General features: G+C 45.2%; 1 protein-coding gene and 1 long non-coding RNA gene across 4 annotated transcripts in view; one reads left to right on the top strand and one right to left on the bottom strand.

The window, feature by feature from the left end:
• Positions 1–17,405, bottom strand: part of setd2 (SET domain containing 2, histone lysine methyltransferase) — a 125,492-nt gene extending 108,087 nt beyond the window's left edge. For 2 of the 3 annotated variants that reach the window (XM_055664696.1, XM_055664697.1), the window contains exon 1: positions 16,700–17,404. In XM_055664696.1, the coding sequence (XP_055520671.1) occupies positions 16,700–16,734 (35 nt within the window). In that variant the 5' untranslated portion in view covers positions 16,735–17,404. Of the gene's footprint in view, positions 1–16,699 lie in introns of all 3 variants that reach the window. The other variant, XM_055664695.1, reaches the window with a different exon arrangement.
• Positions 17,406–17,525: 120 nt separating this feature from the next.
• Positions 17,526–23,753, top strand: LOC129714864 (uncharacterized). Its single transcript, XR_008726429.1, has 3 exons — positions 17,526–17,803; positions 18,419–18,509; positions 22,994–23,753. It is a non-coding gene; the product is annotated as an uncharacterized LOC129714864 (long non-coding RNA).
• Positions 23,754–23,975: the final 222 nt, after the last annotated feature.

Below are 23,975 nucleotides of genomic sequence, written 5' to 3'. Positions count from 1 at the left end.
ATGGCAATGCATCCTGCAGATGCCCCGTACAGTAGTCATGGTGTGTTTGTGGAGCTGCAAGATTTCAGATCTGTTTAGTTTATCGTCACGTGTACTGGGTTGCAGTGAAAAGCTCTTGTTGCCTGCTAACCAGTCAGCAGAAAGACAATACATGATCACAATCAAGCCATATGTGTATAGATACATGATAAGAGAATAACGTTTAGTGCAAGGTAGTGCCAGCAAAGTCCGATCAAGGACACCAACGAGGTAGATAGTAGTTCAGGACTGTTCTCCGGTTGTGGTAGGATGAGTCAGTTGCCTGATAACAGCCGGGAAGAAACTGTCCCTGAATCTGGTGGTGTGCGTTTTCACACTTTTACACGATGGGGGAGGGGAGAGGCTAGCGTGCGACTAGTCCTTGCTTATGCTGGTGACCTTGCCGAGGCAGCGCGAGGTATAAATGGTGTTAATAGAAGGGAGGTTGGTTTGTGCGATGGCCCGGGCTGCGCCCACAATTTGCTGCAATTTCTTGCGGGTCTTGGATGGAGCTGTTCCCAAACCAAGCTGCGATACCTGATAAAATGCTTTTTACCACCTGCCCCAGTGCCACTTTGGGCTTGTTACTTTGTCTCTTTCCCCATAGATAATCCCAGTGACACCTGCAGGGAATGAGGAGAAAATAAAGTGTATTTATCTCGTCACCACCATGCCTTGATACGTCCAACAGCATCCCACACCAGCGGTTTTCCACAGTCCACGTCCGTTCATGCGGAACAACACAGCGACCATGACAAGGCTCCACGTATATCAGCCAATTTCTCCGACAACATTTATGTTTTACAATGCTGTTGTTGGGCTACAGTCATCACTGATATGGCCGGCATGTCAAAGTGAATGCTTCTCTATTTGCCCAGAGCACGATACCTCACTGCAGAAACCAGTTAAATCACATTGACGCAGGACGGAGACGAGGAAACACTTTTTCTCACAGAGAGTGGTGAGTACGTGGAATTCTCTGCCTCAGAGGCCGGTTCTCTGGATGCTTTCAAGGGAGAGCTAGATAGGGCTCTTAAAAATATGGGGATATGGGGAAAAGGCAGGTGGTGGCAGGTGTCAGAAGGGAGAAAATTGATTGGGGATGATCAGCCGCGATCACATTGAATGGCTCGAAAGGCCTACTCCTGCACCTATTGTCTATTGATTGCATTTCCACTAAAGGCCTCGCCGGTTAACGTTGGAAGGTTTCCTTTTCCAAAAGGCATTACTAAAACAGGTGTACATTTCCAACAACCTGATTGCTTAATGATCGATTTTCCTGTCGGTAGTTTCCTATTACTGCATTTTAAAAACTCTCAGGCAACAACGGCAGTATCTGAAATCAGATCCCCTGCACTTCCAGAGGAGTAAATTAACCAGAGATAGACACAGAGTGCTGGAGTAACTCAGCGGGTCAGGCAGCATCTCTGGGGAAAAGAAATAAGTGATGTTTCAGACGGAGCACTTCTTCAGACTGGTCCGAAACATCACCTATCCATGTTCTCCAGAGATGCTGCCTGACCCGCTGAGTTACTCCAGCACTCTGTGAAACGTCACCTATCCATGTTCTCCAGAGATGCTGCCTGACCCGCTGAGTTACTCCAGCACTCTGTGAATCATCACCTATCCATGTTCTCCACAGATGCTGCCTGACCCGCTGAGTTACTGCAGCACTCTGTGAAACGTCACCTATCCATGTTCTCCACAGATGCTGCCTGACCCGCTGAGTTACTGCAGCATGTTTCGTTTTACAGTGCATTCCAAGGTGCAGACACCTTGGTTGTTGCTACACATCTCCTGTCTTTGAAATCAGCGGCAGGCAAATCTTCAATGGGAAGGAACTGAGTGGTGTACTATTTGTTTTCAATATTCACAGGATTGAAAAGGTACATTGATAGGAGTGATTTAATCTACAAATGCATGGTGGTGCAGTCTTAAAATTAGGCTAAGCTCTTCGTCAGTGAAGTTGAGAAACATTTTTCCCCACATAGAGTATCACGGAAAATTGGAATTCCCTTCAGAAAGATTCAGTTGAAGTACGAGATTGATAATCTTTTTTTAGGCAAGGACCAGAAGGGTTATGGATCAACGTTGTTTAAATAGATGAGGTACGGATTTAATAGAATGACACTGTACCGAGTTACTGAAACATTTGTAAAACATTGAACATTACTGAATAACAGCGCTGTTAATTGTGTTTAAACTGATTAAAAGGCAATCCTCTTTTCCTGATTTACATTCGGGATATGGTGGATACGGACAAGTTTAGGATTTATTTCTCATTACTGTGCATCCACTCAAGTGGAATTAAGATACACATCAGTTGAGATAGAGTCAGTGAGTGATACAGTGTGGAAACAGGCCCCTCAGCCCAACTTGCCCACACCGGCTAACGTGTCCCAGCTGCACTTGTCCCACCTGCCCGTGTTTGGTCCCTATCCCTTCAAGCCTGTCCCGTCCATGTACGTGTCTAACAGTTTCTTAAACGTTGGAAAAGTCCCAAGCTCAACTACCTCCTCTGGCAGCTTGCTCCATACACCCACCAGCCTTTGATTGCAAAGGTTATCCCTCAGATTCCTATTAAATCTTTTCCACTTCACCTTAAACCTGTCTTCTGGTCCTCAATTCACCTACTCTGGGCAAGAGGTGTAATGTGAAGAAGCATCTTAGACAATAGACAATAATAGGTGCAGGAGTAGGCCATGTGGCTCTTCGAGCCAGCATCGCCATTCAATGGCTGATCATCCCCAATCAGTTCCTGCTTTCTCCCCATATCCCCTGACTCTGCTATTTTTTAAGAGTCCTATCTAGCTCTCTCTTGAAAATGAGATGTCACATGAAACATGAAATGCCACATGTCCATGTTCTCCAGAGATACTCCCTGACCTGCTGAGTTACTCCAGCACGCTTTGTTCTGTAGGATGTAAGGCAATGGTGGAACAAGCCTGAGGAACTGAATGGACGCACTATTCTCTTTCTTAATTTAGTTTAGAGATACAGCGCGGATGCAGGCCCTTCAACCCACCGAGTCCACATCGACCAGCGACCACACACACACTGGTTCTATGTTATGCCTGTGTTTGCATCCTACGCACTCGGGACAAGACAATTAACCTACACAACTTTGGAAAGCGAAAAGAAACCGAAGCACCAGGAGAAAACCCATGCGTTCGCAGGGAGAACGTACAAACTCCATTCAGACAGACAGGAAAGTCGGTTTGTCAAGGAGGACTCTCTCTAACTTCTACAGGTGCACTGTAGAGAGATGCTGACTGGTTGCATCGTGGCTTGGTTCGGCAACTTGAGCGCCCGAGAGGAAAAGACTACAAAAAGTAGGAAACACTGCCCAGTCCATCATCGGCTCTGACCTTCCTTCCATCGAGGGGATTTATCGCAGTCGCTGCCTCAAAAAGGTTGGCAGCATCATCAAAGACCCACCCCATCCTGGCCACACACTCATCTCCCCGCTACCTTCAGGTAGAAGGTACAGGAGCCTGAAGACTGCAACAACCAGGTTCAGGAATAGCTACTTCCCCACAGCCATCAGGCTATTAAACTTGGCTCGGACAAAACTCCGAACATTAATGGCCCATTATCTGTTATTTGCACTTTATCAGTTCATGTGTGTATATATTTATATAATGGTATATGGACACACTGATCTGTTCTGTAGTCAATGCCTACTATGTTCTGTTGTGTTGAAGCAAAGCTAGAATATCATTGTCCTATCAGGGACACATGACAATAAACTCTCTTGAATCTTGAACCTATAGTCAGGATGGAACTCGGGTCTCTGATGCTGTAAGGCAGCCAGTTTATCACTACACCGCCCTACAAAGGACCACTGTTCCGTCTGATCTCCAAAAGCAACTGACCGCTTCATATTGCAAACAGGCAACGTTCCACAAACACCACACCCGAGGGACAGAGCCACAACTGCTCAACACCATCAGGTACCAACCGGTGAAGGCAAATATCCCAATGTCAACTCTCACAATACCACAGGCAATACATGGCAAAGGACGCACGAGACTGTTCACTCAGGTGTGGATGACGGACGGCTTTGGGGGAAGAGTGGAGACGGTGCAGTGTGAACACAACCCTGCTGGGCTTTATTCACCCCCTGACTCAGTGAATGGCGGCAGGTCGTGAAGTGCAAGAATAGGAAAGAACTAACCTGGGTTCCCAACTCGATGCCATGATCCTGTGAAAGATAGGCATGCGTGCACGTTAGGCTAAAGCTACATTTTTTAGCTATAGGTTTATTATTATCAGGTGCACCAAGGCGGAGTGAAAGGCATGGGAGGGATCTGCAGATGTTGGTGAAAACAGAAGATACTCAAAAAGCTGGAGTAACTCAGCGGCTCAAGACGGCATCTCTGAAGAAATGGAATTGGGTCGAGACCCTTAATCAGATTTTGTGTTGCATGCTATCCACACAGGTTAACTGTGTTAAGTGTGGGTCTTGGTTTTTTTTGTAATGTTAAGACTGTAGAAAGCAATTTCGTTCAGACCACGTTGTTTGAATGACAATAAAAGGCATTCTATTTTATTTTATTAAATATATTACAGAGAACTTTTGTTATAACGGACCATACAGGCAGATGACATCCATTATAGCCTATTGTCCGCTAAATAGGTACAGTATTCAAAACACTGCCAATAATCGTACACTAAACAGGACACGCCATAAATAGGCCTATTTCCTTCGCTCCATAGATGCTGCCTCAACCGTTGAGTTTCTCCAGCATTTTTGTCTACCTTCAATTTTCCAGCATCTGCCGTTGCTTCTTAAACATGCAATAAATTAGAAAGGAGAAGGCAGACTGAAACATGATTCACTCCAAACACCTAGCGGTCACCCCGTGAACCAACAAACTTGGCCCTTCATCCCCGATACGAACTTACGGGAGTGAGTAGGTTAACACATGATGAGTGTTTGCCGGCACTGGGCCTGTATTCGCTAGAGTTTAGAAGAATGAGGGAGGACCTCATTGAAACGTACATAGTAGTGAAAGGCTTGGATAGAGTGGATGCCGAGAGGATGATTCCATTAGTGGGAGAGTCCAGGACTAGAGGCCGTAGCCTCAGAATTAAAGGACATTGTTGTAGGAAGGAGATGAGGAGGAATTTCTTTAGTTAGAGGGTGGTGAATCTGTGGAATTCTTTGTCAGAGAAGGCTGTGGAGGCAAATTCAGTGGATATATTTAAGGCAGAGATAGATAGATTCTTGATTAGTACGGGTGTCAGGGGTTATGGGAAGGAGGCAGGAGAATGGAGTTAAGAGGGAGAGATAGATCAGCCATGATTGAATGGCGGAGTGGACTTGATGGGCCGAATGGCCTAATTCTACTCCCATCACTTATGATACACCTCGGTTACAACAGGCTTTGACCACTACAACCAAAACCCGTTATAAAGTGGTCTGTAATAACGAGGGTGGACTGTATACACAAATACAATCACACCAAACACAAGCACAGTAGGTAGAGCAATAGGGAGAGATAACAAGTGAAGAATATTGTTCACAGAACCTTAGCACATCACTCACACTGCCCTCCGTAATGTTTGTGGCAAAGACACATCATTTATTTATTTGCCTCTGTACATGTGGTTAAAGTGCACATTGTCACTTTTTAATTAAAAGGTACATTTATACATTTTGGTTTCACCATGTAGAAATTACAGCCGTGTTTATACATAGTCCCCCCATTTCAGGGCACCATAATATTTGGGATACATGGCTTCACAGGTGTTTGTAATTCCTCAGGTGTGTTTAATTGCCTCCTTCATGTAGGTAGAAGAGAGCTCTCAGCACCTAGTCTTTCCATCACCTTTGAAAACTTTTAAGTAAGTTTATTGGCCAAGTGGGGTGGAAGATTGCAACCTTCACGTGGTCCGCCCTGTTTCGACTAATGCAATCAACTAGACGTGCACAAACAGAAGATCAAATAGAACAAGTTGTCCTACAACTTTAAGCTGTGCATGCCACACGAAAGAAGAGAAGATTGGCCAAGTATTCACATACAAGGAATTTGCCTTGGTGCTCCACCCACAAGTAACAACATGACATACAGCGAGTTACGGATGACTCATTAATGATAAAACACCATTGATCAAGCATGTGAACCAACAAAATACCAGATCAAAGGGAGGCTACAGATTTTTGGCTGTTGAGTAGAGCTACTACTCGTGGATTAAAACTGTTTTTATGTCTGGCTGTGGCAGCTTTGACAGTCCGGAGTCGCCTTCCAGAGGGAAGTGATTCAAAGAGTTTGTGGCCAGGGTGAGAGGGGTCAGAGATGATCATCAATGGAGGGAAGGTTGCAGCCAATAACCTTGCCCTGATCGACGATTCGCTGCAGCCCTGTGTGCAGTGGCTGAGCCAGTTCATCATGATGGAGAAGGAACAGACTCTACATGGCCGTGTAGAATGGACCATCATTGCCTCAGCTGCTTCCTCATCGGATCCTCTGTTGTGCCGCTGTGGAGCGATGGTAGCCTCCTTAAGGTCCTTGTGATGATGGTCCCAGCTAAAAGACTCCACAGATGTGACTGCTTGAGACCAAACCAGACCATGATGGACGGAAGGATGCCAGCTGAACAGACTCTCCAACGATGGCCGTGTCCGAATTGGACCATCTGTTGCGTTGGTGTCGCGAGATTGTGCTTCCTGCTCCAGCTGAGCCGTCCAAGATGTGGAAGTACATGCTGCTCTGTCTGTGCCTGGTTTTGACTGTCAGGAGTCAACGATGTGTAGTAGCTCCACAATGGTGTTGAATGCCTAAAATCAGCAAACAGGATTAAGGTGGCCTAGGTGGAGATGAGGTGGTTCCCAGGTTGACTTCATCCAAAGACTCCACAGATGTGACTGTCTCTTAAGACCATTGAGCTCCAGGTTAGACTGAGCATTGAGCTCCAGGTTGGAACATTGTGACTGGGCTAACCAGGATGCCAGACCTCAACTGTGACAAAACAATTCTCCTTCCCCAAATCCTGTCCGACAGATCAGAAACACTCTTCCAATCGGGTGTGGATTTGTCAATGACCACTGTCAGAAGATGTCCGCAGAAACTGCAAGATGAACTGGTTAGCTGACAGAGGTTACAGTTTCTGTAAAAGAGCAACCACAGGAAAAAGGTCTTGGGCATGTCGATTAACATTTCAGGTGTGGCGGAGCAGAGTATGGAGGAGGAAGGAAGAGTACATACCACCTCATCTTGCGGTGCTCCTAGGCTGATGGCTGTTTGCGGGTCCAAGATTGTGAAGTGTATAGACCCATCCTATCTGCTCAAATTACAAATGCTAAAACTAATTAGCTGTCTGTCATTCTAAGCTGGTGATCCCAAACCGACAGTTAAGGCAACAAAGGTTTTTCAGTCTAAAACTCGGTCAATTTTGGGTGTCCAAGTCAGTCACCCGATCTCAATTGGCACAATGGTGTTGAAAATGCAGACTAGCAAAAAATCAGCTAAACAGGATCCTCGCATAGCATCCCCAGAGAAGACACCCAGCAAGGTGCATGAATCGCAGATCAAGAGTCATTGCATGCAAGGATATGCCCAAATTGACTGCATCATCCACATGATGGTGCCCTGAAATTTATTGCTGTTTATCAACATGAGGACCAGAGTTGTGCCAATGAAAGTCACTTTAAAGCCATGTATTTTTTTCTATTACAAATCTCAAATTGTGGAGTACAGAGGCAAATAAATAAATGATGGGTCTTTGTCCCAAACATTATGGAGGGCACTGTACATCTGAGCTGGTTTCTGTAGTACAATTGATTGTTAATTAGATTTATTATTGTCACGTTTACTGAAGCAGTGAAAAGCTTTTGTTTGTGTGCCATCCATTCAAATCAAGAGTATACTATATATGAATATAATCAAGCCAAACTCAAGGACTATACTCTTTGAATCACTTCCCTCTGGAAGGCGACTCCAGACTGTCAAAGCCGCCACAGCCAGACATAAAAACACCTTTTTTCCACACGAGTAGTAGCTCTGCTCAATAACCACAAATCTGCAGCCTCCTTTTGCTCTGGTATTTTATTTCATTCACATGTTTAATCAATAATGTTTTATTATTAATGTTTACTGTTTTATGTATCATTCTTAACTGTCACTGACATGTTGTCACTTCAGCAAACAAATTCTTGTCAGGAATCTTGGCCAATGGATTTGTCAATGGCCAGTGTCCGCAGAAGATACAGTTGTTGTTTTGAACAGACAATTAAAACCCTCTCGAGTCAAAGTGGAACCCTGACATGCTATCCCCTAGAAGTTTGCTTATTGAAACATAAGGGTTTGGACACGCTAGAGGCAGGAAACATATTCCCGATGTTGGGGAGTCCAGAACCAGGGGCCACAGTTTGATAATAAGGGGTGAGGTGAGGAAACACTTATTCACCCAGAGAGTTGTGAATCTGTGGCATTCTCTGCCTCAGAGGGCGGTGGAGGCCGGTTCTCTGGATACTTTCAAGAGAGAGCTTGGCTCTTAAAGATAGCGGAGTCAGGGGATATGGGGAGAAGGCAGGAACGGACGATTGTGGATGACCAGCCATGATCACATTGAATGGTGATGCTGTCTCGAAGGGCTGAATGTCCTACTCCTGCACCGATTGTGTATTGCTTCTTTTAATCTACAGACCCATTCTTAGTCACATCTTCTACATGGCAACAACATTACCTGTGAGGTGCATAGGGACCAGGTAAGATGGTGAAATGCAAAAGTTCCTTCTAAAAGTCCATGTTACACCAGGCTTTCAATTAAGCAATGAAAGCTCTCCTCCTTGACCAAGAATATTTGTTCCAAATAATTTAGTTTTTACTTTAGAGATACAGCACGGAATCAGGCCCTTCGGCGCACTGAGTCAATGCCGACCAGAGATCACTCCGTACACTAGCACTCCGACATACTGGGGACAATTTACAATCTTACAGAAACCAATTAACCTACAAACCTGGATGTCTTTGAAGTGTGGGCGGAAACCAGAGCACCTGGAGAAAACCCATGTGTCACAGGGAGGATGTACAAACTGCGCACTGGAAGCACCCATAATCGGGATTGAACCCGGGTCTCCGGCGATGTAAGGCAGCAACCGTCCCGCTGCACCATCGTGCCATGCCGCCCAAAGTAGTTGCAGCACTTTACTCCAGATTAACAGCTCAAGACACAACCTGGTTCTCTGCATGGCCACAGACTACAATAGTATTGCTTGGTGAAGCAGAATGTAACAATGTGTGATAATGACAGCAGGGCTTAATATAACTGCAAACACACAGTCAATCAACAAGTAGTGCTCTGGAAAAGTTGATGGCAAATATTAGCCTCAATCTCTCAATCTCTTTGCAATTTCCTGAATACAGCTTCAGAAACCATCTGTAAAAAATGTAGTGCAAAACACAAGGTGCTGGAGTAACTTTACTCAGCGGGTCAGGCAGCATCTGTGGAGGTAATGGTCAGGCGGCATTCGGATCTGAAGAAGGGTCCCGACCTGATACGTCACTCATTCCTTCTCTCCAGAGATGCTGCCTGTCCCGCTGAGTTACTCCAGCTTTTTGTGTCTACCCTCCACTTTGTTTAGTTTAGTTTAGAGATACAGCACGGAAACAAGCCCACCGAGTCCACAGCGACCAGCGATCACCGCACACTAGCTCTATCCTACACACACTAGGGACAATTTACAATTTTTGTTTACCAAAGGCAATTCACTGAAAAATCTGTAAGCCTTTGGAGTGTGGGAGGAAATGGGAGCACCTGGAGAAAACCCACACGGTCACGGTGAGAACGTACAAACTCCGTACAGACAACACCCATAGCATACAGCGTGGAAACAGGCCCTTTGGCCCAACGAGTCCGTGCCGACCAGCGATCCCCGCATATTAACATTACTCTACACACACTTTGTGTTTTGCTGAAGATTGACACAAGCAAGTGCAGATGTTTGTGTGTAAAATGCAGCCTCAGTTGCCCATGTATTCTCCCTTAGGGAATTCCCCAGGGGACAGAGATGATCAGGGTACAGTACACAAAATGCTGGAGTAACTCCACAATAGTCAGAACCCTTCCTCAGACCCTCTGCAAAGGTCTCAACGCAAAACGTCACATGTTCCTTCTCTCCAGGGATGCTGCTTGGCCCGCTGAGTTACTCCAGCATTGTGTGTCTATCTTTGGTGTACACCAGCACCTGCAGCTCCTTCCTACTCGGGGCAAAGCATAGTTTAGTTCTGAACGGCGTAAGTTCGAATAGGCCCAAGACTCAGAATTCAATTCAATTTACTTGATTACAGCAAGAAAGACAATTGATCCCAATGTTATTCAACAGAAAGAGCAACAGTGGTAGTGGAGGAGATAGATCAGCCCATTTCAGCACCATTTTGTTTGAACGTGTGGATGCCACTGGCAAGGCTGGCACCCACTGTCATATCCTTTATAGACAATAGACAACAGATGCAGGAGTAGGCCATTTGGCCCTTCGAGCCAGCACCGCCATTCAATGTGGTCATGGCTGACCATCCCCAATCAGTACCCCGTTCCTGCCTTCTCCCCATATCCCCCGACTCCGCTATCTTTAAGAGCCCTATCTAGTTCTCTCTTGAAAGTATCCAGAGAACCGGCCTCCACCGCCCTCTGAGGCAGCGAATTCCACACTCACAACTCTCCGTGTGAAAAAGTGTTTCCTCGTCGCCTTTCTAAATGGCTTACTCCTTATTCTTAAACTGTGGCCCCTGGTTCTGGACTCCCCCAACATCGGGAACATGTTTCCTGCCTCTAGCGTGTCCAAGCCCTTACCAATCTTATATGTTTCAATGAGATCGCCTCTCATCTTTCTAACCTCCAGAGTGTACAAGCCCAGCTGCTCCATTCTCTCAGCATGCGACAGTCCCGCCATCCAGGGAATTAACCTTGTAAACCTATGCTGCACTCCCTCAATAGCAAGAATGTCCTTCCTCAAATTAGGGGACCAAAACTGCACACAATACTCCAGGTGTGATCTCACTAGAGCCCTGTACAACTGCAGAAGAACTTTGATGGAGGTGGTGGCGTATTTTCTTGACCCATTGTAATCCATCCATGTAGCGGTTGATATGACTGAAGATAGACGCAAATTGCTGGGGCATCTCAGCGGGACAGGCAGCGTCTCTGGAGAAAAAAGGTATGCGTGACGTTCTTCAGACAGAGTCTGATGGATACAACTGAAAGGCTGTAAAAAAGAGCCCAGCCCATCACACAAACCAACCTCCCTTCCATTGACTCCATCTACACTCCAAGCTGCCTCGGCAAGGCCAGCAGCATAATCAAGGCCTGGTCTCACCCTGGTCATTCACTCTTCTCCCCTCTCCCATCGGGCAAGAGGTACAGAAGTGTGAAAACGCACACCTCCAGATTCAGGGACAGTTTCTTCCCAGCTGTTATCAGGCAACTAAACCATCTCATCACCAACTAGAGAGCAGTCTTGAGACACCATCTACCTCAATGGAGACCCTCGGACTATCTTTAATCGGACTTTACATCCCACGAAAGATTGTACCTGTCATCTGTACACTGTGTTCAAGAAGGAACTGCAGATGCTGGAACATCGAAGGTACACAAAAAAGCTGGAGAAACTCAGCGGGTGCAGCAGCATCTATGGAGCGAAGGAAATAGGCGACGTTTCAGGCCGAAACCCTTCTTCAGACTGTGGACGGCTCGCTTACAATCATGTATGGTCTTTTCTTTAATTGGATAGCACGCAACAAAAGCGTTTTCACTGTACTTCCGTACACGCGACAATAATAACATTTAAAAAAGAGTTGTTTAGAATTGAAGTCACACACAGGGCAAAACTGATGTCCTCTGGAAAGGAAGTGTCACATAGTTATCAGCTTTAGGAACAACCCAACTGTTTAATAGACCACATGCCAGCATCATTTTTGTTTTGTATTAAATTAAATTTGGTTAAAACAAGTTGGAGCCTGGATTCCTATTTCACAAATTAGTCTAAGCTTTTGAGTTATTTATCTGGTAACAAAGGTACAACTTCACCAATAATTAGTCAATATATCGAGCTACCGCAGATGGGAACAGCAAGTGACTGCTTGGCCAGGCCGACCCTGCAACGTAGCCAGGACAATGGGCCTGTGTAGCCAGCTGCACTTAGACCACCCTGGACTTTGAAAATGGCACCAAAAACACGGTGACTCCTTATTGTCTCAGTGGACTATACATTTTAAACTTAATCCAAGGTAGATAAAAGTGCTGGAGAAACTCAGCGGGTGCAGCAGCATCTTTGGAGCGAAGGAAATAGGCAACGTTTCGGCCTGAAATGTTGCCTATTTCCTTCGCTCCATAGATGCTGCTGCACCCGTTGAGTTTCTCCAGCACTTTTGTCTACCTTCGATTTTCCAGCATCTGCAGTTCCTTCTTAAATACTTAATCCAAGATTGTGTTTATATATTATAATATTTTACTGAACTGAGTGCAAAAACTGTACCTCTTTGTCCGTGACAATAAAGTTATCAGGCAACTGAATCATCCAACCACAACCAGAGAGCAGTGCTGAACTGCTATCTACTTCTTTGATGACCCTCGGACTATCTTGATCGGACTTGGTTGGCTTTACCTTGCACTAAACGTTATTCCCTTATCATGTATCATTTTGTACACTGTAAATTGATTGATTTTAATCATGTATTCTCTTTCTTTCAAGCATGCAACAAAAGCTTTTCACTGTACCTCGGTACATGCGACAATAAACTAAACTGAACTGAAACCATGGAGACTTAGGACACACACAAAAAGCTGAAGTAACTCAGTGGGTCAAGCAGCGTCTTTGGAGAAAAGGAATAGGTGACGTTTCAGGTCAAGGCCCCTCTTCAGACTGAGAATCAGGGGAAAGGGAATGGGGAACGTTTCTTAGTCTGACGAAGGGTCTTAACCCAAAATGTCAGCTATTACTTTTCTCCAGAGATGCTGCCGCCGACTACACCACTGTGGTTGGACGAATCACAGATGGGGACGAGTCAGAGTATAGAAGTGAGATCGACCAACTGACCAAATGGTGCCAGCACAACAACCTGGCTCTCAACATCAATAAGACCAAGGAACTGATTGTGGACTTTAGATGGGGAAGGATGAGGACCCACAATCCTGTTTATATCAACGGGACAATGGTGGAGGGGGTCAATAACTTCAAATTCCTGGGCGTGCATATTTCCAAAGATCTTTCCTGGACCCAGCACACCGATGCAATTGTACAGAAGGCACATCAGCGACTCTTCTTCCCGAGAAGATTACGGAGATTTGACATGTCAAACAGGATTCTCCTAAACTTCTACAGGTGCACAGTAGAGAGCATCCTGACTGGTTGCATCATGGCCTGGTTTGGCAACTTGAACGTCCAGGAGCATAAAAGACTGCAAAAAGTTGTGACCACTGCCCAGTCCATCACCGGCTCTGACCTCCCCAACGTCGAAGGGATCTATCGTAGTCACTGCCTCAAAAAGGCAGCTCAAAATCATCAAGGACCCACACCATCCTGGCCACACACTTATCTCACCACTGCCACCAGGAAGAAGGTACAGGAGCCTGAAAACTGTAACGTTCAGGTTCAGGAACAGCTTCTTCCCTACAGCCATCAGGCTATTAAACACAACAGCGAATAAGCTATGAGCTCTGTACTGCAAAAGACTATGTTATTACTGCACTATATCTGTTATTTATTGAACTTTTTTTTTTTTCTCTTCCCCCGTTATGTACTATGTCTACATATTCACATATTGTGTTGTGCTGCAGCAAGTAAGAATTTCATTGTCCCATCCGGGACTTATGACAATAAAACACTCTTGACTCTTGACCTGTAACTCCAGCACTTTGTGTTTACCTTCGGTATAAACCAGCACCTGCAGTTCCTTCCTGCACTCCTTAACATACAATGAATTCTGTCTAGTCAGTGGTGCCTTCATCTGCTCTCTCAGGTGGTTGTAAATGATTTTTTTCAAAGCTTTGCTCAGTAGCCCTGTCCAATAGTTTTCTTTCATATAAGGAAGCATGTTTATAAGACCATGACAGGAACAGATAAGGTGAATGCATAGTGTCTTTCACTCAGAAACAGAGGACATAGGATTAAGAGAAGGGAAAGTTTTATTAGAAACCCGAGGAACAACTTGTTGACACAGAGGGTGTATGGAACGAGCTGCCAGAGGAGGTGTTTGAGGCAGGTACTATCACAACATTTCAAAGGCATTTAGACAGGTACATGGATGGGAAAGCTTTGGATGGATATGGGCCGAACGTGGGCAGGAGGGACTAGTGCAGATGGGGCATCTTGGTGGGACGGCTGAGTTGGACTGAAGGGCCTGTTTCTGTACTGTATGGCTTGATGAAAACATTATCTGGATATTTCTGTCAATGTTGTCAGATCTTGTGTGAAAATTGCCTGCTGCATTACCTTATGAAATTACCATAACTAATGCTTGGAACTATTTAATAAATATATAGCCTTTCAGGGATACGCTTTGGCGATGAAATACACTAAGTGTGTTTCCTCAGAAATAAACTTAGTCATGGTCGACATGGTTGGATTCACGGGAGGTGGTCTGGGAGGGGAGGATGCTCCTCAAACTGCGGAGCATCCTGGACAATACAGCTCACCCCCTCCGTGACGCACTGGTCAACCTGAGGAGCTCCTTCAGCAACAGACTGGTTCCACCAAGATGCAGCACAGAACACAACAGGAGATTCTTCTTCCCTGTGGCTATCACTCTGTACAACCCCTCCCCCTTCTGTTGTGGGGTAGACCGAGACTGACTCCCCAATGGGGTGGGAGGTTGCAACCTTCACGCGGTCTACCCTGTTTCAACAAATGCAATCAACCTGGTGTGCACAAACAGAAGATCAAACAGAACAAGTTGTCTTACAACTTTAGGCTGTGCACGCCATATGCAATAAGAAGAAGACTCCACAATCTTTGCACATCCCCAATCCTTTCCACTCGTGACTTTAATTTCATGTATCTTGTGTTTTATGACTATGGGCAGATCAATTTCCCTCCTGGGGTAAATAAACGTTTTATCAGAGACGGGCATTGGATTACAGATTCTATAACTGATTTTGTAACGACAACGTACACCACCTGTGAAAAGACACAAAGTGCTGGAGTATCTCAGCGGGTCAGGCAGCATCCCTGGTGAATGAACAGTGATGATGTTTCAGGTCAGGGCCTTTCTTCTTCCTTCCCCCCCCCCCCCCTCCCCCCCGTCACATATCCTTGTTCTCCGGAGATGATGCCAGACCCGCTGAGGTGCTCCAGCACTCTGTGTGTCTTTCCTTGGTAAAGCAGCATCTGCAGTTCCTTGTTTCTACATGCATGCTGCATGACAAGTGAAAGTAGTATGCAAGAAAAGAGACAACATTTGAAAGCTAAATAAACTTTGCAATAGCTAGAAATCTAGATTATGACATGGTAGCATGTTCAAAGATTATTATTTGCAATCTATTATTTGGTGTAATCTCCTTAACATACATGTTCACGTATGATGAAGGGTCTTCACCAGTAACACAAAACCACTTGAACAGATATTAATGCGCTTATTATTACCAGAATGTTCCACAGGTTTCTCATTTTAAAATGATGTGGTGTCAAAATCTATAATGTGCACACAGGACTTCCTCCTGCAAAGGGGTCTCTCTTCATATGAATAACGTGTTTCCAAATGTAAAAAGTAACATTCTTCCTGTTGCACACATGCAGATTTAGAGAGGTGTGTGTGGCTGATTTGTAAAGGCAAAATGTGTGTGTGTGTGGGGGGGGGGGGGGGGGGGGGGGGGGGGGGGGGAGAGAGAAACCTTGCTCATTATAACATTGATAATGAAAATGTTCCTTGATGGTTTGTGTGAATTTCTGATAACAGCTTTAAGTGAATCAAGATGGCATCCAACTGTCTTCATGAGTAGTGATGGTCACCACTGTGTATTTGTTTTTTTTTGTGTGTGGCCTGGCTGTTGCTCAGTCTGTTGTTTATTGCTCGTGTTTCTGCCCTACTGTGTTCAATGAGATGGGGGGGGGGGGGGGGGGTGCTTTTGCTGATCTGGTTTACACCAGCACTTTGCCAAGCCTGCTGAATATACTCCCCACTACTAGCCCTTCCCCGTGTTCGCTCTCCACCCGATTCTCCCTCTTTCACCCCCCTCCCCACACCCAAACCCCCACTGCCCAGTGAATCTAACCGAGGCTGTGATCAGCGCCCTTCAAAACACCATCCCTCCCGTCGCCCTGAACAGCCAGGTTCGACACCCGCCCATTGCGAGTACGCGAGCGCCGTGGATTTCAGGCCTTCTACCGTCTCTTCCCCATCAAGCTATCTTGTATGTGTATGTGTAGATATTTATTCTCCCCTTTTCAAAGTTTACCCGCCATTTAATCTCCCTTCGAGCCGCACAAAATGGGTTTTAGTCCAAATGGGAATGAAATGAACACAGGAGGAAGAATGCCCATCACAGGGGCCTGGGCTTCCTTCAGTCGTCCACAACCTGACGCCGAAACACAGGTTCCCCAAACAATCTAAAGTCCTCGGTTTTTAAAATTAAATACGATAAATAAAACTATACTCTTCTCCCAGGCCACATTTTAATTTTCTGATATCAAGCAAGTTTCATTGGAGTCGGGCGACAATGAAAGAATAAACAGGTTACTTACTCGGTCGGGTGCTCGGGGTCATAAGCGTCCCCCATCTTCGGCGAGCGGCGCGACTTTGCTCAAAACGTTCAGCATGAAAAAAAAAAATTAAAAAAAATGAAAATAATAAAACGTGGAGAGAGAAAGGGGAGGGGAGGGAGATAAATGTTTTTTTTGTCCTCCTCCAGCGAGGCGGCGTGGAGGGTCGATTTCTTTTTTGGAAGCTTGAGACTTTTAGCTCCGGGTGTGACAACTTCGACGCTCCAAAAAATCCGACCCTCTTTTTGTATCAATTCTCCCGATCGTCGATCCGATACAAATGTTGCCCTTCAGCTTCACTCCATCCTGCTCCGGCCGGCCTGCCTGCCGCTGCTCGCAGTCCCCACACACACACTATCTCCCTCCTTCTTAAAACATCCTTCCCATGTTTAAATATATTGTACCTTGTGTGTATGTGTGTACACACACACACATAAAAAAAATCTCCAACCAGGCACGCGATCTATTTAATCCCCGCTCAGCCCCTGCAAAACAGAATGAACGCAAAAAAATCCTTCCATCGGAAAAGAATGCATTTCTTCTATAGTTGTAGACATTTAAATTTGTCTTCCGTCTGGTCCCCCTTCCTGGTTTAAGCACACATTATATTTTGTGTGTAAGTGTGTGTGCGCGTCCGTGTTGTATTTTTTTCCAGCCCTCGAGAAAGAACAGTACGTCGCTCCGTAACAAACGGAAATGAACCGAGGAGGGGTGTTTTTTCTCTCGATGCGACTGGGAGTTTCCTGTGCAATTGACAGTCACCCGGGCCAACAGAAAGTGATTTGCTTGCTTGTGAGAGTGACACCAGAACCGTTTTATTATTACTCGTTTAGGAACTGCTGCTACTGCCGCCGCCGCCGCCGCCGCGAACCATCAGGTTCCTATTTGTTTTGTTACAATTGTTTTTGGGCATAATTCCTGTTCCAAATTTTAATCTATTTAGAATAAAAATCTGCAGCAGACTTGACGCTTGCCAATAATTTGTGTGGAACACATGGAACATTAATTTGTTCATTCGATTCGTGAAGATATATTTTTGTTTTTGAAGTCCCGCTGCAATTCTTTGTTAAAGGAATTGAGTTCAACGTGAGCTTTATTTTATTTATTCCGATGTACATTAGAATGGTGAGGAGCAATTTCATAAATCGTCAGGCACTACCCCCTGGTACTATACTCAGGCAACAGACTGTGACCAATTGGGTTAATATATAACACGTTAGTATGATAAGGTACACGGTGCATGTTGAGTTTTTAGACACAGCAACAAGTTAACCTGATTTGGGATTCCTCCAGGATTTACTGAAAATTGAATAATCGAATATTACAGAACATGAAGAGGCCATTTATTATTTCACGTTCATGCCAGCTCTTTGAGACATCTTTTAAATGTAAGTATAAACATTATGAGAGGTATAGATAGGGTAGACAGTCAGAGCCTTTTCCCCACAGACTGAAGGGCAGAGCTTTAAGGTGAGAGGGGCAAAGTTTAAAGGAGATACGTGGGGCCAGGGGTGGTGGTGGGGGCAGATTAGATAGTGGTGTTTAAGAGGCTTTCACATGGATATGAAGGGATATGGATCATGTGCAGATGGAGGAGATTAGTTTATCTAGGCAACATGTTCAGCACAGACATTGTGGGCCGAAGGGCCAATTCCATGCTGTGTTCTATTTTCTAATGCCAATACTTTTTGTTTCATTTAGAGACACGGCGTGGAAACAGGCGCTTCAGCCCATCAAGTCCGAGTCGACCAGTGTCTGTGGAATTCTCTGCCTCAGAGGGCGGTGGAGGCAGGTTCTCTGGATGCTTTCAAGAGAGAGCTAGATAGGGCTCTTAAAGATAGCGGAGTCAGGGGATATGGGGTGAAGGCAGGAACGGGGTACTGATTGGGGATGATCAGCCATGATCACATTGAATGGCGGTGCTGGCTTGTAGGGCCAAATGGCCTACTCCTGCACCTATTGTCTATTGACACTCGCACACTAACACTATCCTACACACACTAGGAATAATTTACAATTTTACCAAGTCAATTAGCCTACAAACCTGGACGTCTTTGGAGTGTGGGAGGAAACCGGAGCACCCGTAGAAAACCCACGTGGTCACAGGGAGAACGTACAAACTCTGTTCAGACAGCAACCGTGATCAGGATCGAACCTGGGTCTCTGGCGCTGTAAGGCAGCAATTCTACCGCTGCGCCGCCGTGCCCCCCTTCTTTTGCTAATAGCCCTATCTATATTTTGTGTAAAACAAGTTTACCTCATCTCATCTTATTGGTCCTAGTGCCCTGTTTCAAAAATATAATTCATAAAAACATGCAAAGGAAATACAAGAACAAGGCTGCAGCTGAGGAGGGAATGGACAGGTGACGTTTCAGGTCTAGATGCTTCTTCATACTGATTGTAGTGACTTTAGACATACAATGCGGAAACAGGCTCTTCGGTCCACTCTCCATACTAGCACTATCCTACACACTAACACTAACCTACACACTAACACTAACCTACACACTAACACTAACCTACACACTAACACTAACCTACACACTAGCACTATCCTACACACTAAAGGGCCTGTCCCACTTTCACGACCTCTGCCGAGTTTGCCCTTGACTCATACTCGCAGCATGGTCGTCACGAGGTCCTAGGTAGGTCGTAGCAGGCCGTGATGCTAGTCGTAGGTCCTCGTGGCATCAAGTAGGTCGGGGCGTTTTTCTAGCATGATGAAAAATGTCCACGAGCAAAAAAGGTCGAGAATTAGGTTGTGAAAGTGGAACAGGCCCTTAACTCTATCCTACACACTAGCACTATCCTACACACTAGGGACAATTTTACAACTTACCAAAACTAATTAACCTAAAACCTGCACGTCTTTGGCGTGTAGGAAGAAACCGATGCACCAGGAGAAAACCCACGCTGATCTTGGGGAGAACATACAAACTCTGTACAGACAGCACTTGTAGTCAGGATTGAACCTGGGTCTCTGCCACTGTGAGGCAGCAACTCTACCCTCTGTGCCACCGTGCCAGTAGTAAGGGGGGGGGGGGGTGAAAGTTGGAACAGAGGTGGGGGCTTAGGAAAGCCGTTCAAGTGATAGGTGGATACAGGTGACAGGGTAGAAACAAGGAACTACAGATGTCGATATAGACAAAAGGACACCAAGTAATAGAGTAGCTCAGCATCTCTGGAGGACATGGATAGGTGACGTTTCTGGTCGAGACCCTTCTGCAGACTACCGGTGAGGGGGCTTGATTGGCAGATGCTTTTAGACAATAGACAATAGGTGCAGGAGCAGGCCATTCGGCCCTTCGAGCCAGCACCGCCATTCAATGTGATCATGGCCATACATCGGTACACGTAACAATAATAAACCCAAACCTGAAGGTTCAAAGGTTCAAATTTATTCGTCACATGCACCATAAGGTGCCCTTTAATGAATTGAACTAAAGTTGGATGAACAAAGGCTGAAGATGATGAGAAGAGTGAAATGCATTTGCTGAGTTCCCCCACTGTACCTCAATACATGTGACAATAAACTGTTTAAGAAGGAACTGCAGATGCTGGAAAAATTGAAGGTAGATAAAAATGCTGGAGAAACTCAGCGGGTGAGGCAGCATCTATGGAGCGAAGGAAAAGGGACCCGAAACGTCACCTTTCCCTTCGCTCTATAGATGCTGCCTCACCCGCTGAGTTTCTCCAGCATTTTCTATCTACCTGTGACGATAAACTAATTACTTTGTGTTTTGCTCAACATTCCAGCATTTGAAATTCCTTGTATATCCTGCCATTTGTCCCATCAATGTACACACAAATCAAAAACATTCTGCTGCATAGCATCAATGGTATATATATATATTTCCTCTTTAAATACACCTATCATGTGTTTAAGGGCCTGACGCACAGGGCCTGCGGCTCAGGGGCTTTAGACTGTGGATCCTCTCCACAGCGTCAAAGATAGACACAAAAAACTTGAGCAACCCAGCTCGACAGACGTTTCGAGTCGAGACCCTAATTCAGACTGAGTCAGGAAAGGGAAACGAGAGATATAGACGGTGATGTAGAGATAGAGAACAAATATGCAAAAAAGTAACGATAATAAAGGAAACAGGCCGTTGTTAGCTGTGTGCTAGGTGAAAACGTGTTACAGACAATGAGACTCAACAAGACGACTTTGAAGCTGGTACGACTTGGGTGGGGGAGGGATGGAGAGAGGGAGGATGCAAGGGTAACTAGAAGGGGCACATTAAGATATAGTAAAGATAGAAGATACATATTTGATTAAAGTTTTGCTTGCAGCAAGTAAGAAGGCCAATACCAGGCAGTGGCTTAATGAAAAAAGTCCTAAACAGGAACAGTGGTTAGAAATTGTGCGAGATCTTTCATATGGAGAAACGGACACATTCCTTGAGAGTCGAGGAGAATTCATTTGAGAAGATCTGGGAAAAATGGACCGTTTATTTGAGCCATGACACCAACTAGATAAATGCCGAGCTAGTTAAGGAAGATTGCGTTATATAGAACTAGATGGTATATTTGTGTGAATATTGAAATATCTCCAGATAATGAATCAATGTAATGTTTTTTTAATTTGATAAGTGAACCACACAGTCTTATTCCATTTTTAAAAATGTATTTACTTTTTTACCCCTATCTATTTATTTCTTTTATTTTGATTGTTGTTTTACTTATTTTGTTTATTTATGGTGATGGTGTTGCACTGTTTTGTATATATCTCTTAAAAATCAATAAACATTTAAGTGAAAAAAAAGGGTAACTTGAAGTTCGAGAAATCAATATTCATACCCTAGACTGTCTAGATTTCTCGTTTCCCTTTCCCCTGGCTCTCAGTGTGAAGAAGGTTCTCGACCCTTAACGTCACCTATTCCTTTTCTATAGAGATGATGTCTGACCCGCTGAGTTACTCCAGTTTTTTGTGTCTATCTTTGGTTTAAACCAGCATCTGCAGTTCCTTCCTACACTTCCCCACAGAGCTTCTGCACTGGGTGCATCAAGCTTCAGTGTGTGTCCCTTAGCACGGAGTCCTGCACCCTAGAAGAAAGGTCTGAAGGGTTTGAAGAAGGGTCTCGACCCGAAACATCACTCATTCCTTCTCTCCAGAGATGCTGCTGGTCCTGCTGAGTTACTCCAGCTTTTTGTATCTACCCTAGAATGCTTCACTTGGCAACATGTGACCATCTCCATTCACTGGAAACCCAACACATGGCAGGCACACAGTGGTGCAGTGGGTAGAACCGCTGCCTCACAGCGCCAGAGATCCAGGTTCGGTCCTGACCTCCATGTCTGCGTGGAGTTTACATACTCTCCCCTTGATCACGTGCGTTTCCTCCCACATCCCAAAGACGGGTGGGTTTTGTAGGTTAATTGGCCCTCTGTAAATTGCTCCTGATGTGAAAGTGGGGTCACGTAGAATTTTGTATAGAATTTAGATGTGCGGCAGTGGAACAGGCCCTTTGGCCCATCGAGTCCATGCTGAACACCCATCACCTATTCACACAAGTTCTATGTTATCCCAGATTCTCATCCACTCCCTACACACTGGGGGCAATTTACAGACCTCCCCACCATCGAAAGGATCTACAGGAGGCGCTGCCTCAAAACGGCAGCCAACATCATCGGAGACCCACACCAGCCGGGCCACGCTCTCATTTCACTCCTGCCATCGGGAAGAAGGTACAGGAGCCTGAAAACTGTAACGTCCAGGTTCAGGAACAGCTTCTTCCCTGCACCCATAAACACTACAACCTCCAAATAAGCTCTGAACTGTATAGACTTGGGGACATGTGCTTTGTCTTTTTGCACTATTGTTGTATGTTTTGTGTATGTGTGTGTATATATTATTGTTTAGTATATTTTTACAGAGTACCATGTTTACATATTCTGTTGTGCTGCTGCAAGGAAGGATTTCATTGTTCTGTCTGGGACATATGATAATAAAACACTTGATTATTAAACACTTCACGTCCCAAATAGGCTCCGAGCTACATAGACTTGAGGACATTAATTTTGCACTGTAGTTGACTATTTATTTTTCCGTCTTTTAAAATATATATATACTTAACTTTATCTGGTTGTGGGTTTTACAGCAGACTATGTTAACATATCTGTTGTGCTGCTGCAGGTAAGAATTTCATTGTTTTGATTCGGGACATATGACAATAAAACACTCTTGACTGTTACAGGCAAAAGGCAATCGCAGCAGTAGAGTTGCTGCCTTACAGCGCGAGAGACCCTGGGATTCTTATTGTCCTTCTCTTGCAGGGCCTGAAGGCAATGACCACTGCCTCATGCATCGGCGGTCGAGAATATCCTTCTGCTGAAATGTTCCAACGAAGGACAGGCGGTGCGGTGAGACACCAGTGAACTCAACCAGACCGGGTCCCTCCATCACAAGTGGATGTGGAGAAGATGTTTCCACTAGTGGGAGAGTCTAGGACCAGAGGTCACAGCCTCGGAATTAAAGGACGTTCTTTTAGGAAAGAGTTTATGAGGAATTTGTGTAGCCAGAGGGTGGTGAATCTGTGGAATTCTTTGCCACAGAGGGCTGTGGAGGCCAAGTCAATGAATATTTTTAAGGCAGAGATAGATTCTTGATTAGTCCAGGTGTCTGGGGTTAATGGGAGAAGGCAGGAGAATGGGGTTAGGAAGGAGAGATAGATCAGCCATGACTGAATGGTGGAGTAATTACCTAATTCTGCTCCTATCATTTATGAACTTTGGAGGACAGGAGGAACCTCACCACCTAAGACGCAGGTGTTTGCATGCTTTGGTTTTAGGCACTGTTTGATGCAACCATACACTAATGTGGCTATCGCCACAGGAGCTGTGTTAGACACGTTTCTCCTCCCCTTCCTCTGGATAACCTGGAATCACAATGTGTTAGAAGGTTCATGTTCATAACTTCTTGGAGCCAAACTAGGCCATTCCGCTAATGAAGTCTACTCCGCCATTGAATCATGGCTGATCTATCTTTCCGTCTGCACCCCATTCTCCCACCTTCTCCCCATAACCCCTGACACCCTTACTAATCAAGAAGGAACTGCAGACGCTGGTTTACTCCGTAGATAATTCAGCGGGTCAGGCAGCATCTCTGGAGAAAAGGAACAGGTGACGTTTTGGGTCGAGACCTTTCTTCAGACTGTCAGGGGAGAAGGAGACTAGAGGTATGAAAAGGTATAGAAGACCCAGGAAAGGTGAAGCCCACAATGGTCCATTGTTGGCTGTGAAAGAAGTGATAATGAGT

This window comes from Leucoraja erinacea, chromosome 43, assembly GCF_028641065.1.
Source record: "Leucoraja erinacea ecotype New England chromosome 43, Leri_hhj_1, whole genome shotgun sequence".
In the NCBI taxonomy this organism is placed as follows: domain Eukaryota; kingdom Metazoa; phylum Chordata; class Chondrichthyes; order Rajiformes; family Rajidae; genus Leucoraja; species Leucoraja erinaceus.
This window is presented reverse-complemented; position numbering and strand designations above follow the sequence as displayed.